The sequence below is a fragment of the Falco biarmicus genome, chromosome 1 (genome assembly GCF_023638135.1).
Source record: "Falco biarmicus isolate bFalBia1 chromosome 1, bFalBia1.pri, whole genome shotgun sequence".
NCBI classification, from domain to species: Eukaryota; Metazoa; Chordata; class Aves; order Falconiformes; family Falconidae; genus Falco; species Falco biarmicus.
In genome coordinates, this window is record NC_079288.1 from 111354587 (window position 1) to 111369241 (window position 14655).

At 42.2% G+C, this 14655-nt stretch overlaps 1 protein-coding gene across 5 annotated transcripts in view; it reads right to left on the reverse strand.

The window, feature by feature from the left end:
* The window catches only part of DCLK2 (doublecortin like kinase 2), a 98423-nt gene extending 84038 nt beyond the window's left edge, over positions 1–14385 (reverse strand). For 2 of the 5 annotated variants that reach the window (XR_008825695.1, XR_008825692.1), the window contains exons 1-2: positions 13341–14385; positions 741–1075 (exon numbers count right to left, since the gene is read on the reverse strand). Coding sequence is in view for 2 of the 5 variants with exons in the window: in XM_056360806.1 (XP_056216781.1) it covers positions 741–1075; positions 13341–13758 (753 nt within the window). In the remaining 3 variants the exon portion in view is untranslated. The remainder of the gene's footprint in view (positions 1–740; positions 1076–13340) is intronic. The other 3 variants (XR_008825696.1, XM_056360806.1, XM_056360815.1) reach the window with 2 other exon arrangements.
* Between the last annotated feature and the right edge of the window lie 270 nt (positions 14386–14655).

Here is a 14655-nt window from a genome sequence, read left to right on the forward strand (position 1 = left end):
GCACCAAAGTCCTGTCCCATGAAGGGCTGAGTCATTAACTTGACCAACCAACAGCAAATCTATTCCTGACACTTCAACCTGTTGAAGCAGAACACTCTGTGGACCATTCCTTTGCATTTCTGTGTGAGAATAAAGACCTACTGCATCATTAATCCTGGCAGCATGTTTTTGCAGTGGTAAAACTAAAAGCAAAAACATATCGCGAAGATATGATTAGCCCCCAGAATTACTCACTTCAGATAAAATTCTTGACCTTAGATCATGTCAGTTACTACCTCCAGAAAGACATTTCAGTCCTCTTGCTACTTAAATAGCAATCTGTGAAAGTGAAATGGAAGGAGGCAGCAATATCTTTCTTATACCACTCAGCACTATGTAGTAGTCTGATAACATGACTCTGCTTCTGAAAACACATTAGGTATTTTAACAAGTTTGCTTTTAAATAAACTGTATTACTTGAGACACTTTTTAGCAGTGCAATAAAGTATATGAAAAAGAGGTTTTCATATTTTTTTTTTTACTTTGAATATAAAGTGGTCAACTTCTTTTGCATTGCATAAAATTTTAAAATTCTGTAGACATTAATAATTTAATACAAACTTTAAAAGTTGTCATTTATTAACTGTCCTTATTCAGAAGCAGGTTAAAGTATATACAGTGACAAGAATACAATTTATGAAAACAAAGAAGCTTAGATTAACTCTTAATTATTAGGTGGTCACAGCAATTTATTCTCCTACCTGCTTTCCATCCAGCGTACAAAGTCTCTTGACTACACCTGAATCTAACTTAATGGCTTCTGTGATGTCAGTCAAGACCTGTTCGAAGGAGTGAGCAGTCTTCTTATTCAGTAGAATTCTCACAGCTTTCCGTGGTTTTACTCCACTCCTAATAACAGTCACTAATTTGGGTTTTATGAAATCTTTACTCTCCTTCACTTCACTCTTTGTGGATGTCAGAGACGTCAAGGATCGAGTAGACCCAGTCCTTATGTTCACACACCAGTTTGGATTGACATTCTTGGTGTAATCAACTTTGCGATACGGTTCATTGGATGCACATACATAACTTTCACCTGAAAAGAAGATGACATTTTCATAATTTAAAGGGTTTAGCAACTATTTTTTGTAATTAAAAAAAAAAAAAAAACCAACAAATTTTTCAGGACTGATTTTCCTGTATTTCAACCACAGGCCATTTTAAATGGAGGACTGTAAATCATCAGCGTTTTCCACCCAAACAATACCATATAAAGTGGTTTCAACACATTTCAAAAGACACCTAGTTAAAAAATAAAAATAAAAAAATAAAGGGTAATAAGGGGGTTGAAGATATTTCCCACTTCTTTTGGATCGTAAGTTCTGACTGCAGAGTCATTTTGCAAGTGCTTAAATTACTTGAGCTCACAATACATGACATTAAGAGCATTCTCCTACAGCAAATTTCCAGGTCCTTCTCTATATAATCGTCAAATATATACTTCAAGATGTATAAACACATACCTATGTTTAATAATGAGTTATTTTTAAAATGAGCAAGTTTTAACAGAATAAAATTCTAGCATCTCAAGATCCTTGTCCTGAGGGACATTTTAATTTACCAGGAGTTACTGCTTTTCTACAAAGGACACACTGTTGAAATATATTCACTTCAACATTTTTATTCTTTTTTAAAAACCACAAACACCTGTTGAGGCCACAAATGTGACTGTGAAACTACAGGAATATGAAAGGACATCTATACTTCTCCATTTTATTTTCTTTCTCAATTCAAAGCCTGCACTGCTGATACTTCCCAAAGTTATGAAAGTCAGAGGACAAAAAATATTATCACAGGCTAGTAATACACACCTTTACATCAATTATTTTAAAGTGGCACCAGCCATGACACAAACCTAAGGAATTTGTTAGCTTTCTCCATTCCTTGACATAATGCAAGGCTAGTGACTAACTGGGGCTTTTTTGTTTCCTTTTGTTTGGGTGAATGTGGGTTGTTTGTTTTTTTTTTACAAGAGGATATTTTTCTCTTAAAACTGCTGGGTTTTGTTTACCACAACTCTTTTAGTGTCTGACAGCAATATTCAAGATGCAGACCATAACAAAGGACATCTTTAACTCTGTGTTATTTCTGTAACCTACATCCTTGGGGTCACACAAAATGACATCCAAAGACTTTCTCGAAAAGGCAGAGTATTGCCAGAAGGATGAAAGCATTCCAAACCAATGGAACACACCAGACAGAAAAGCCTTTCACTATTTTAGAACAGGTTAAACATTTTTTTTAAGATTAAAGCTAGATGCTCAAGGTCACTGGTGAAACAAACTAAACTCACCTCCTATATATACAGCAAAAAGGGTAAAGCGTACACACACATCTGTTGAACAGTATTGTAGAAGGTATAAAATGTATACCTATATTTAAATAGACACTAGAAAAATTCTAAACGATGCTTTTACTTTCTGAACTTTCGTTTGGAGAGCTGATTTAGCTTAGAAATTGTGTAGCTTATTTTAAAAGCAAGATAGGAAACTACTTTCAACCCCCTGAAGAATTACTGTGATCTGAAAGACTTTTTCCTGTTTCTCTTCCCATACCAGTTACACTACTTTCTCATCTATCTTGTATTTCAACGTTCTTGAAAGTTTACTTACTGTATTTGAAAGAATTCCACATTATCATGATTTAGCTTGGGAAAACGTGGCAGCCAGTTATGCCTCCACAAACATCACTGGGACTGTACTCCACAGAGGTACAAAGAAACAGTTTGGTGTGGGGTTTTATGGACACCACTGCCACGCCTATATTCTTCCTCTTCACTCATCCCCATCATCGTTCCCCCTCATATACGCAGATCAAGTGGTGCACAAAACCAACCAATACAGACAAAACCATGACTCCTCTTTCCCCAAAGGATAAGCAAAGAAAAAAAGATGTTTTCACCCATAACCTCCTTGAATGGCATTTCAACACAGCTGCACGCACACTAGCTCTAATCTACAGGTAGAGTAAAAAAAAACCCAAGCCCACACAGCTTAGGAAGAACCATAGTGGCCTAGAAGCTTATGCTGCCCCAGAACTACATGCTAAATGGCAAAAAGCCTGCAGGCAATCACAATTACTATTACCTGCTTTGAGCAAGACGTTGGACAAGATAACCTCAGAAGGTCCCTTCCAAACTAAATTACCCTATGATTCTAAATAGGTGGACAGCTCCCTCTTGACAGCTGTTCTCAGAGACCTTTCACTCATCTGTCCTGTTACTGTAAAATAGCAAGAGGTGTTAAACGTTTTGTTAGCATAGCTCAGCTGCAACTGAAAGCGAAGACTACCCCCTCTACATCCTCTTAAATTAGATTCAAAGGACTATGCTTATTTTCTGAATAATTTCTAATAAGCCATGAAGCTGTCTCTCTCTAAACACAGTGCTGCCAAATAAGTAGCATCTCAAAGAAGCCGGTAGTTCTAATTCATACCGTTAGACTTACTAACATTGTAACTGCTGATCACTGTTATTCCTCCCTCTACAACTTGTTTACTGCGTGATGTAGAACCCTGATGTGGTTTAACCCCAGCCAGCAACTAAGCAGCTGCTCACTCACTCCGCCCCGGTGGGATAAGGGAGAGAAAATCAGAAGGGTAAAAGTGAAAAAACTCAAGGATTGACATAAAAATAGTTTAATAGGTAAAGCAAAAGCCACACATGCAAGCAAAGCAAAACAAGGAATTCATTCACTAGTTCCCATCAGCAGGCAGGTATTCAGCCATCTCTAGGAAAGCCGGGTTCCATCACTCATAACAGTTACTTGGGATGACAAATGTCAACACTTCAAACATCCCCCACTTCCTCCTCCTTCCCCCAGCTTTACATGCTGAGCGTGATGTCGTATGGAATGTTCCTTTGGTCAGCTGGGGTCAGCTGTCCCAACTGTGTCCCATCCCAGCTTCTTGTGCACCCCAGCCTGCTCACTGGCAGGACCCCAAAAGGAGCAGAGAAGCCTTTGGCTCTGTGCAAATGCTGCTTAGCAATAACGAAAACATCCCTGAATTATCAACACTGTTTCCAGCACAAATCCAAGATGTAGCCCCATACCAGCTGCTATGAAAAAAAAAAAAAAAAAAACTATCACCCAAAACCAGCACAAACACTTAGGACAATTTTTTCCACAATTGCACGCTAAACTTTTTATGGATGCACCTAGCAAGTAACTTAGTTTTTTGTGTGCGCCTGTTGGTTAAGTATGCTAATTATTATTTCCTCCTACCATAAATTAATTGAAGGTCATTGTTCTGGCTGCATGATGTCAGGCATTCAACTTTTGAAAGTCGCTGACCACTTGCTTTGAAGTTTATTGATCTGCATAAGACTTTGGTAATTTTTAATCATCCTCTGATAATAATTTATATATAAACCTGACAGCATCCTGTGCATGAGAATACCTTTCTAAACACACTGAGTGCCCCTAGCATCTCAAAAGACTTTACATGAGCTTCAGTTCATGAAGTCCCTATCACTTCAGAGTAACCAATTCAGCACACCCTGTCCTGCTGTTAAAGAAATTAAAGAAATCTTAGCAATCAGCACTACAATGTATGTCAAAACTCAACATCATTGAGCATGTTCAGAATTACCCTTTCAAACTCAAAAAGAATGCACTTCCTAGACCATTAAAAAAACAACCACAAAACAACAAACGGACAGAAGACAATTCAAGGTTAAACCTCAGGGCTGAAGCTTAAATTAACCAAGTAAAAAATAATAGGGGAAAAAAACACCCACACCACAAAACCCCCTCTAAATTAAGGCTGTTCAGAAACAGGCTCTCACACTTGAAAGAAATTAAATGCTTTATGTAACGTAGTACAGGTAGAGAACAAAAGGTCCCTTTGCTAAAGGAGTTACCATAGAAGAGTCTCAACATGGTATGCTTGCTTTGTCTTTTACAGACACGTATCATAACAGAGTATCTTTTTCGTACTATCATGGAATGTGACCTACTATCAGAGCTGTACCTACAACACCCCTCAGGACAGCAGAAATTGTCGTGTTATAAAATTTTCAGTATTAAAAAGGAACTTTACTTTTTTAAAATCTCTGTGTAAAACTCTTTGCCTTCTACTAGTTCCCTTGCTTGATGCATAAATAAAATAATTTATTGATTATCTGAATAGGTTGCAATACCTGTTTACTACAGATTTCTTATCATTATTTCTTTTCCTTTAAAGAGAGGCCTTCATTTTCTTTCTCTAATAGAAATAAAAAATAAAGAAGTGCTTTCAACTTAAAACAATGTAGTACCTTAAAAGAACACATTTCAAATAACTTGTTTCAACTGCATTTTGCCAAGTCTTAAGTTGAAGCAGAAGCTATTTCAGCTTTTTTTTTTTTTAAATATCTGGCAAAACTGATTGCAAAATTTCCTATAATTGGCAGATACAGGAATGAGTAATTACTTGATAACTGTAGTATATTACAGATTGTTTAGTAAGTGTTTTAATTTCCATGCCTGTTTTCTTATACCAGTCATATAAACTAAACTTAGTAACAGGTTTTACATGGAAAACAGATTTTACTACTACACCTACAAGGCAGGCACAATATGGCAGGATTACGGCAAGGCCTGTAAGTGAGGAAACACATGCATTGACTTGCTTGGTTCATGACTTCAAAGATAAAGGATGAAGTTTTTATTCTACTGAAATTATTACTTAAACTTCTAATGATTTCACCCCAGCCAGGAATTCACCCACAGGTTCTAAGTGCTACCAAGACTCTTGCAAAATACCCCCAAAAATGCTAGAAACAGAATATAATTAGGAAACCAATTGCTGCTTTCTGCATAATAATTATTTTCTAGAAATGAGTTAAACATTTATTTGGTTGGTTGAACAGGGATATACAATTGATCATTCAACAGAAGAAAATATTTAAGGAAGAAAACAAATGGCAGGGGTGAGTTACATCACACCTATGAAGTTCACTAAAGGAAAGTTTCCTACAGAATGGTGTATTCAACAAGCATGGCTAAGAAAACAACACCCCTTGATGAGCAGGCATTTAATTTTTGATCACTGTGCTATTGTTTAAATTTTTATTTTAGCCATCCTCCAAAGCAGAAAATGCATTTTTATACGTCTGTTTGGAAGAAACATCAAGTAACGTCTAAGAGTATTATCTCTCTTTTAAGTTACACTTTGTAGGTAAAAACCTGAAAGCGTAATGCTATATGTAGTATCTGCTCATGGCTTTGTATGACCTGATTTAAAATCTGCTTGGAATTAATTCATGTGAAAACACACACTTCTGATAATCTCCCAACTCTCACAGAAAAACAGTATTTGTAAAATGTAACACAGAGCACTTCATTTCTGGGGGGTTTAAACCAGTCAAATTGACTTCAAACACTATCAATAAAGTAGCAGATAACTTTACAGCCAAAACTACACACATAAATAAGTTTGGCTGTTTCACTAACTGCCGTGAGTGAGATTTTTCATGTGTGTAACCAAAATTCATAGCATCACAATTACTAAGAAAATATTTTCTGAGACTTCAGCAGCATTTTGATCAGGCTGTAGCTTTTTTTTGTCCTTTGTACATCTACCAGCCCTATAAAGTTGACACAACTCCTCCAACAGGCATAAATAATACTTCAAATATTTACATTGCTGACTTTGATATGGTCCATTTTATGGTTTGAAGGCCCACTTTCCCTTTATAGTCTTGAAAGATATTAAAGCTAATGCATACTAGCCTTAACTGGCACATAGTCACAGCAGTTAACAGTACTGGAAATAAAATACCATGTCTTTAGCTTACATTAGCATTAACATGAATCAGCTCCCTAGTTTTTAGATCAGGTCGTGAAGTTAGTCACTAATATTACATTGCAATTGCAGGTAAAGTAGTAAACTATAGACTAATGAAGCAGAAAGATAGATTATGCAATACCTTCTTTTTTTTTTTAATGCAGAAAAAACTCGCAAGAATTACAGACATAGGTTACAGCTGGGACTCTGAACACAGCCAAATTATTCTACAGCAGAAAGCTTAACCAGACTGCAGAGTAGTTTTGGCAGAAGTATGAAACCTCCTTAGAAGTTGGCATTATAATTTCAACGGAGCATATGTGTCATCCATCCCACACTTCATGACAGTACCCAGAGCAATCTAAAAATGTCAATTCTTCCACAAAGAAATCCTGCTACCACCAAAAATTCCTCAAATAGGGCATATGCTCACTTAAAAGGAGTAACATCTGCTGATATTTTGGCTCTCAATATATTCAACAAATGGAGTAAGTTTACTTCTGATTCTCTATGTCTTACTAACATTAGAAAAAACAACTAGAAGACATGAAACATTGCCTATTACCAAGGAAACATTACCTGCCTCTAAATAATTTACCTGTGCTGCATTAATAACCAGATGCACTACCCATGAAACGAAGACCCATCTGTGTGCTGCGTGTATATAATTTAAGCACCCTGTAGAAGGATTCCAATTTTCAGAGGGCTAACAGTCCAAACATGATACTCACCATGCCCTTGCAACAGTAAAATACAGGTTATGAACCGAATGGATAAAAGAGAAAACAAGACTACATTGGTCAATCCACCTGACAAACAGCCATAGACCATCAGCTGCCTAAATGCTGTTTTGCTTACTTAAAAACTTACCTACCAAGGTTTCCGTTTGCCATCTGTTTCTTCAACACTGTTATTCACAGGAAACGTGCCTAGCTCACCTTTCAAGATATAAATCCAGGCATAAAGAGAGCAGGGTGTCCATGAACTCTCCAAAACTCATCCGTGCAACTTTAGGTACTGATAGGAAAAGGATTTATCTTCTCCTTCGGTGTCACAAGTGTACATCACTTGCAACTATGTGCAGTTTTGAGGAAGCACAGCTGCCTGACAACTTGGGGCTCTTCACAGCTCAAGTTTTGTGAACTGAAGCCCACCACTAAGCATATAACAAATAGCCTAGAAACATTCAGACTTTTTGTCCTTAAAAACAGAGAGTACTAAAGAAAGATTTGTAGATATTTCAGTTTTCTTAGCATTGGGTTAGAAACCAACTGTAGATACACCATGTAGTGAGTGATGTAAAGTAGAAATTAAGTGTACAACACTCAAAAATCCTGAGTCGGGATATTTGAAACAGATGTCTCTGAACAAGGCTTTCTGGCTTGCTTTTTGCCAGGTGTTAACAAGCACTTTCTACCTCCTGACAGTCACATAAAGCATCATGTTTTTAAATGGCACACTGCATAACAGAGAATGATATAGCTGGCATGGGTAAAAACATTGCTACAGAAAGAAAACGGTTAGGTCTTCATATTTTTCAAGCATGTCCTCCCCTGTGAAGCACATAGGACAGGGCAGGCTTCTAGGGTACATTTCATCTGTCCATCTCACATTCCTCAGCTGCTTTTGGTGGAACTCACTAGTTTCAAGAGTGCCAAAAGCTGCTTATTCAGTATAGCACAGTAGTTATTAGGGTTAGTAACCTCTTAACTTTAGGAATCACAGGAGGGTACCCTTTTTTTGTTCTGTAACACAAAGCCGAGCAGATTTCCTGACCAGTGTACTTATGGCATGTATAAGAGGGCTGATCTAAAAATAAACCAACCCCTTTTATGAAGGATTAGGTTATTTAAATCTCTTTCCTTCCTTTCTTTCATAGAACTTCCTTCCTTATCATTTTCTCATGATTCCTTCACTTTCACATCACCTCCAATAACCCTGTGTAAGTCACGATCTTTCCTTATCTACAACATTTTACGTTTCCCGTGTATGTTTTAAACCTGGGATGAAAACCAGGATTTTAGCAGATTACTAACTGCTCCGAGTTCTCTTTTGACTTAATTTAGTCCGGAGGTTCAGAGGACAACTTCCTACAAGCTTTCATACAATCACAGAACAGCTGGAGGTTGAAAAGGACCTGTGGAAGTCATCTGGTCTGAACCCCTGCTCAGGCAGGGAAAAAGCCTTCAGAAGACCATTAAGGCCACCTGGTATCAATCCCACCTAATACCACATGCTTCCTCCACAGAAAGTAAATAATTCTTTTCAGGTAAATTACATTTCTCCTGTCCCTGAAACTAGGAGATGCACATTGGTAGAACTGTGCTTTTTATTTTCCTTGGATGGAAAGTTAACTAACAATTACATCTGTATGTCCCAGCCACACCCTGTTGTTCCAGGACTCTGTAACGAGTGATCTGAACATGTATCTGGAAGTAAATGCTTTTAACAGTTTTTAATCACCCTATTATCCTTCCTTTTTACCTTTCTTTGTTAAACCCGTGACATTTGCCTCTTTTTAAAAGTATTACAGCTCTTTGCTTTACCACAGGAAGCATACCTTTTGGAAGAAGCAAAAATACAAACTGCCTACGTGGTGTTACTATGTGCTTGCCCAGACAAGAGAAAAGATATTCTTGACCTAATATAACAGCATGCATCAACCAGAATCACAGGTACTTAAGCAGGATTAAAAAATGTAACTATAATCTAAGGCAGAAAATAGTTGGATCTTTCGATACCTCATTTCAAAAACATTCTTTCACTCTGTATCAGTGTGGCAGAGCCCACTTCTTTAAAGCAGATATTGGCCACCGTGCTACATTTCCCAGCTACGCATAAGGACTGTCGTGCTCAGAACCTTCCCAGCTCCTGCCCAAAAACTTCCCTACAGGTGCCTGTTGATTGTCTGCACAGTTGTGCAGACAAAACTACTGACATTTTATAAAGGACTGTATTAATTAAGCACTGTATTTCAAAGAGCAAAGACTATTAGCAATGTTTCCTACCTAGGGAACTAGAAAAGTTGTCCGTCACATGCCAAATCAATATAACTTTTCTTACAGGGTGTTACATTTGGTTTCTTCTCCCCAAATCCAACATCTCCCAACTTTGCAGCAGACTTTTAACAATCATGATTCTCCATGCCTTTCACTGCCAAGACAATGAAAGCACAGGATAGCGTGACAGAGCATGACCGACATCAATGTAAAACACAAACCTCAGCACTAAAGAACTGCACAGTTCCTACTATTACCATTGTGTCATGCTTTAGAAGCTCACATTTTATTAAAAAAACTGAAGTGTTTAGACAAAATCAGTTAAATTGGGTAGAGAATAAAAATGAAACTATTATTCCATTATTGCTATTGAAGGGAAAATATAAAATTACACATGGAATCTCCTATTCAAAAGTAAAGATAATAAAAAGCAGCATAATGTCTAATAGTAATGTTGAAAGAAATAAAACTATGAGAAAGTTATAATATTCCCAAACTCCCATCCCCTCTCGGGTTCTCTCTGCTCAAACAAGATCTGGATCAGACAACAGAATTCTTTATTCCTCCCATTCTAAGAAAACAATGAAACCTGTCAAAGTCATAAGCCATAATGTTCCCTAATCTACAGGGGCTGGGAACATAAATGATATTTGCCTAAGGCTGGTCCAGCAGAGCATGCTTTTTGACTGTCACACTGCATTAAGAAAAGCTATACGCTTAAAATGGAGTTTGTCAGTTTTTGACTATTAAACACGATCTGGTCAAATTTTTAACTGTCTCAACCCGTAACAGTAATATTTGAAATCTACAATATGTCTTTGCATTAGCTATTTTCCTCTTAAAATTATAAATAGTAAAACAGATTGCCAAATATAGCCAACCCCCAAAAAGCATTCATCAGTGACTCAATTCAGCTAGTTTGGACTATTATAATACAGAATTTGATACTGCCAACTTTTATACCCCAGACAGATATTAACCTAATAAATGGCAAATAGGCCTAAGAGCTGGCCTGCACTGGGGCACATCAGCGTCCAAGAGCTACACGCACAGGCTTAAGTTGAGAGAGGTTTAATGCAGATCTTGCTGGCTTGGCAAGCATGAGTGAGCACTCACCTTCTACTGACTTTATAGAACTGCCACTAACGAACCTGAGCTGCTGTGATTCCATGTACCAGTTCAACAGCACTGATGATGCACAGACAGACTAGTCAATTACGTATGGCATCAAGTAGCCATGTTCAGTCTGGTGTTCAGCCTGTGGCTGGCATGCACAACAGCACTTTATTTTCCTTTCTGCAAATGAAAAAGCAATACAACAAAACACCATTCAGAACTACTTCTGGTGCTACTACAGTTCAAGCTATAGGGTATCACCGACGTTCAAATATTCTAGAGCAGCAATTCAAGCTTGCTGTGCTGGGACTACAAGAAATAAAGAAAATAAAACCAGATCAGATCCTCTTCCAGCATCTCAAGAAGAAAATAGCTGGCAAAGAGCTCAGGTAATTTCAAGGAACGATGAATTCGCTACTCCCTTTGTACCCACCCCTCTATATGCTTTCCTTTCTCTTTATGGTAATTACACTTACCCTGGTAAAGTTTTGGCATGCTAATTGGAGAACATACTAATCCAATTATGATGCTTTTCTTAAGATTCCGGAGAGTTGTATTGGTCACAGATAGATGACTAAGTAATTGGGACTCATTTTTTTCCCCTTTTTATTTTACAGAGAAAACATGGAAGTGGCATTTCAATTGTGACACTGGCTTATTCTTCCAGTGAAGAGCAATGATAAAGGTCACTCTTTCGATGAGTATTTGAAGAGGCAGGAAGTAAGTTTTTGCTTTCAGTTATTAACTTATTTTGAGAGTACACACTGCATTTATACTGTTGTCCAGCAAGTCATTTTGTCTTTGGTTTAAGCCATAAAAGCTTAACATTATTCCTTCGGCAATGTTTCAGAAGTCATTCAAAGTTATCTTTACCCAATTTTTGTTTCTACATCTTTTCCCAACATCCCCACTCCATCTTTTTTTTTTACTACCTCTAAATTAATCACCAATTCAAGAAAAATATTTTGATTGACTTCATATTTATTTTATTACCACAGAGTAAGTATTTTACTCTACAGTAATTTCACATTTCCTCTGCTTTGACTGTGGAACAGCCTTATGGTAGATCACACAACGAGGAACGTCCTCAGGCACTATGTTACTATTACAAAGTGCACTTTCACGCGTACCTTTTTTTGAGTGAGACCCCCTTGATCTAGCAAATGCTGTAGCCTCTCCCTTCCTCTCACACATTCTGGAGTAGCTGGTGCCTAACTCCCACTGCCTTTACTAGTGAATTACATAAAGGTCTGCAGGGTCCTTTTCTCATCAAGTTCTCCAGGTGTGATTCAGCATTGCTTTGAAAAGGGGAGTTTCCAAATCAAAGCTTAAAGGATACGCAGCTGAAAGCCTAAAAAGGAGGAGCCATCAGAAGACCTATAAAGCATACTTCGTCATTAACACAAATCAGCTACACCTGGCATAGAGTCACCAGGTGGAAGACTGCAATGGTGGATGCATTAGATACCTAAGAAGCATCCAGTGAAAAATGATCATGAACCTCACAGTGTGCACAACATAACCAACACATTTGAAAGGCTGATTCATGTAATGCTGAGTTTAAACTGTAATTTAAGACATCACATAACAAACACGGAGGAATTCTGCTCCTTGTTTTGGTAGTTATCACTCCCTGCAAACAAGGGACATATGGTTCATATAGAAAAAAAAAAGTATGTCTCAAAATGGGCCAGAACTAGTCAAGCGCCACTCTGCTCAGATTTGCAAGGACTACATAACCTTAGCCACCAAGTCCCATTACCAAAGGCTACCTAGGGACAATTCTGAAAAGCATTTCATTCTGTAGAATGCTTCTGGAAATCAGACAAGGCAGATAATTCCCCCTGTGAATACAGACTCTGATCACATTTGGAAACAAGACTTTACAGCAGTTTGTTTTAATAAGCGGTAGGGTATAAATATCCCTCTTCGCAACACAGGGGCTTTCTCACCAAGAGCTGAGGCCACTGCCCGGCATCAAATGTCAGGGAATGACATCCCAGCATTTCCCTCTCTTACAAACGGTGGTGACAGAAAGGTAGCCAAGAACTTCCCTAGGGTTCTTGCAGATGGAAATCCCGGCTGCTCGCCCACTGTCGGGCCTGCCCACACCAGGCTGACGGTGATCGCCCGGGCGGCGGGCGCAGCGGCCTGTCCACACTGGGGATCGAGGCCTGGTGCACCTCAGGGCGGCGGGCAGCCCCTCAGGGGCTCCACGGCTGCTGGCCTCCAGAAAGGCAGCCTCTCCGGGGGCGAGGGGCAAGCCCACCCGCCGCGCAGCACCAGTTCAGCAAGGCAGCCTCTCCGGGGGCGAGGGGCAAGCCCACCGCCCAGCGCCCGGCCCCACGCCGCCTCACGCTGCGCCCCGACATGCCAAGGCGCGACTGCCCCCGGCCCGCGCCCTGCTGCCCCCCTCACCTTCCACCAGCTCGTCCAGGCTGGTGAGCTTCTTGCTGCCATCGATGGTGTAGATGGTGCGGACACCCTGGGGCAGGTTGACGTTGTCCGACAGGGAGCGGGTGAGCTCCACCAGGAGGGCATCGAAGGAGCGGAAGCGGTCGGTGGAGATGGCGTACACCAAGCCCTTGAAGTACCTGTCCCCGTTGCGGTAGAAGCGGGCTTTGCGGGCTTTCTTCTCCGAGCTGAGCGCCTGCAGGGTCCGCGTCCGGTAGAGGCTGCAGTGGGCGCTGTGCGCCGGGCTGGGGATCAGCCCGTTGCCCCGCGGCCCCGCGGCCCCGCCGCCAGAGCCGGTCCCGCCGCGGCGCGGCCCGGCGCGCTGCTGCCGCTTGTCCCGCTCCTCGAAGTGCTCCAGCTCGATGCTCCGGTTGCTCGCCATGGGGAGCCGCCCGCCCGGCCGCCGCGACCCGACCCGAGCCGGCTGCGGGCTGCTAAGCCTGCCCCCGCGCCTGCAAAGGGCTCCGCTCGCCTAATTCAGCATCGCGCCCGGCCCCTCTCGCCGCAACTGCCGCGGGTGGCCGCGGCGCCCGCCCTGCCCCGCAACCGCAGCTCCCGCTGGCTCCGGCGCTACCCGCTGCTCCGCCCGCCGCCGCGCACAAAAGCATCGCTCACGCCTCAGCCCGGCGCCTCCCGCTACAGGCAGCGCCGCGGGCAGCGGGAGGAGGCGGGAGGCGCGGGGCAGCCCCGCGGCCGCGCCCCCGCGCCGGCCCCACGCAGCCTCGCACAATGCGGAGGGCGCCGCGCGCGCAGGTCCCCTCCCCGGCCCCGCCGCAGGGAGGCGGTGGGGGCGCAGCGCCCAACCCGCCCGCTCCCGGCCGGCCCCGGCTCCGCGCCCGGCGCGGGGGGGGCAGCAGGACCCCCGCGGCGCCAGCAGCCGCCGGTCAGCGCGGGCAGCGGTGCAGGACCCCGCGGCGGGCGCGGGCGCCTCAGCAAGGACGCAGCCGCCGCGGGTCCGGCGGGAGCAGCGAGGTGCGGCGCGCGGCGGGCGGGGCTGCGGGCGGGCCCCGGGGGCGGGCGGGGGCGGGGCGGGGGCGGCGCCATCGCGGCGCGGGGCGGGGGGGGGGCGGCGGCGCTGTCCCCTGCGGCGGCGGGAGCCGTGGAGGATGCGGCGAGAAGGGAGCGGGGCTCTGCCAAGGAAGGGGCGCGATTCTGGGGAAGCGGCTTTCCCGCGGCTCTGCCCGACAGGACCGGGCCGCCCTCGGTGCCGGTCGGAGCTCTCTGCTGGCTCTCTCCTGGCTCTCTCCTGGCCCTACGCTGGCTCAGTTACCAGGTTAAA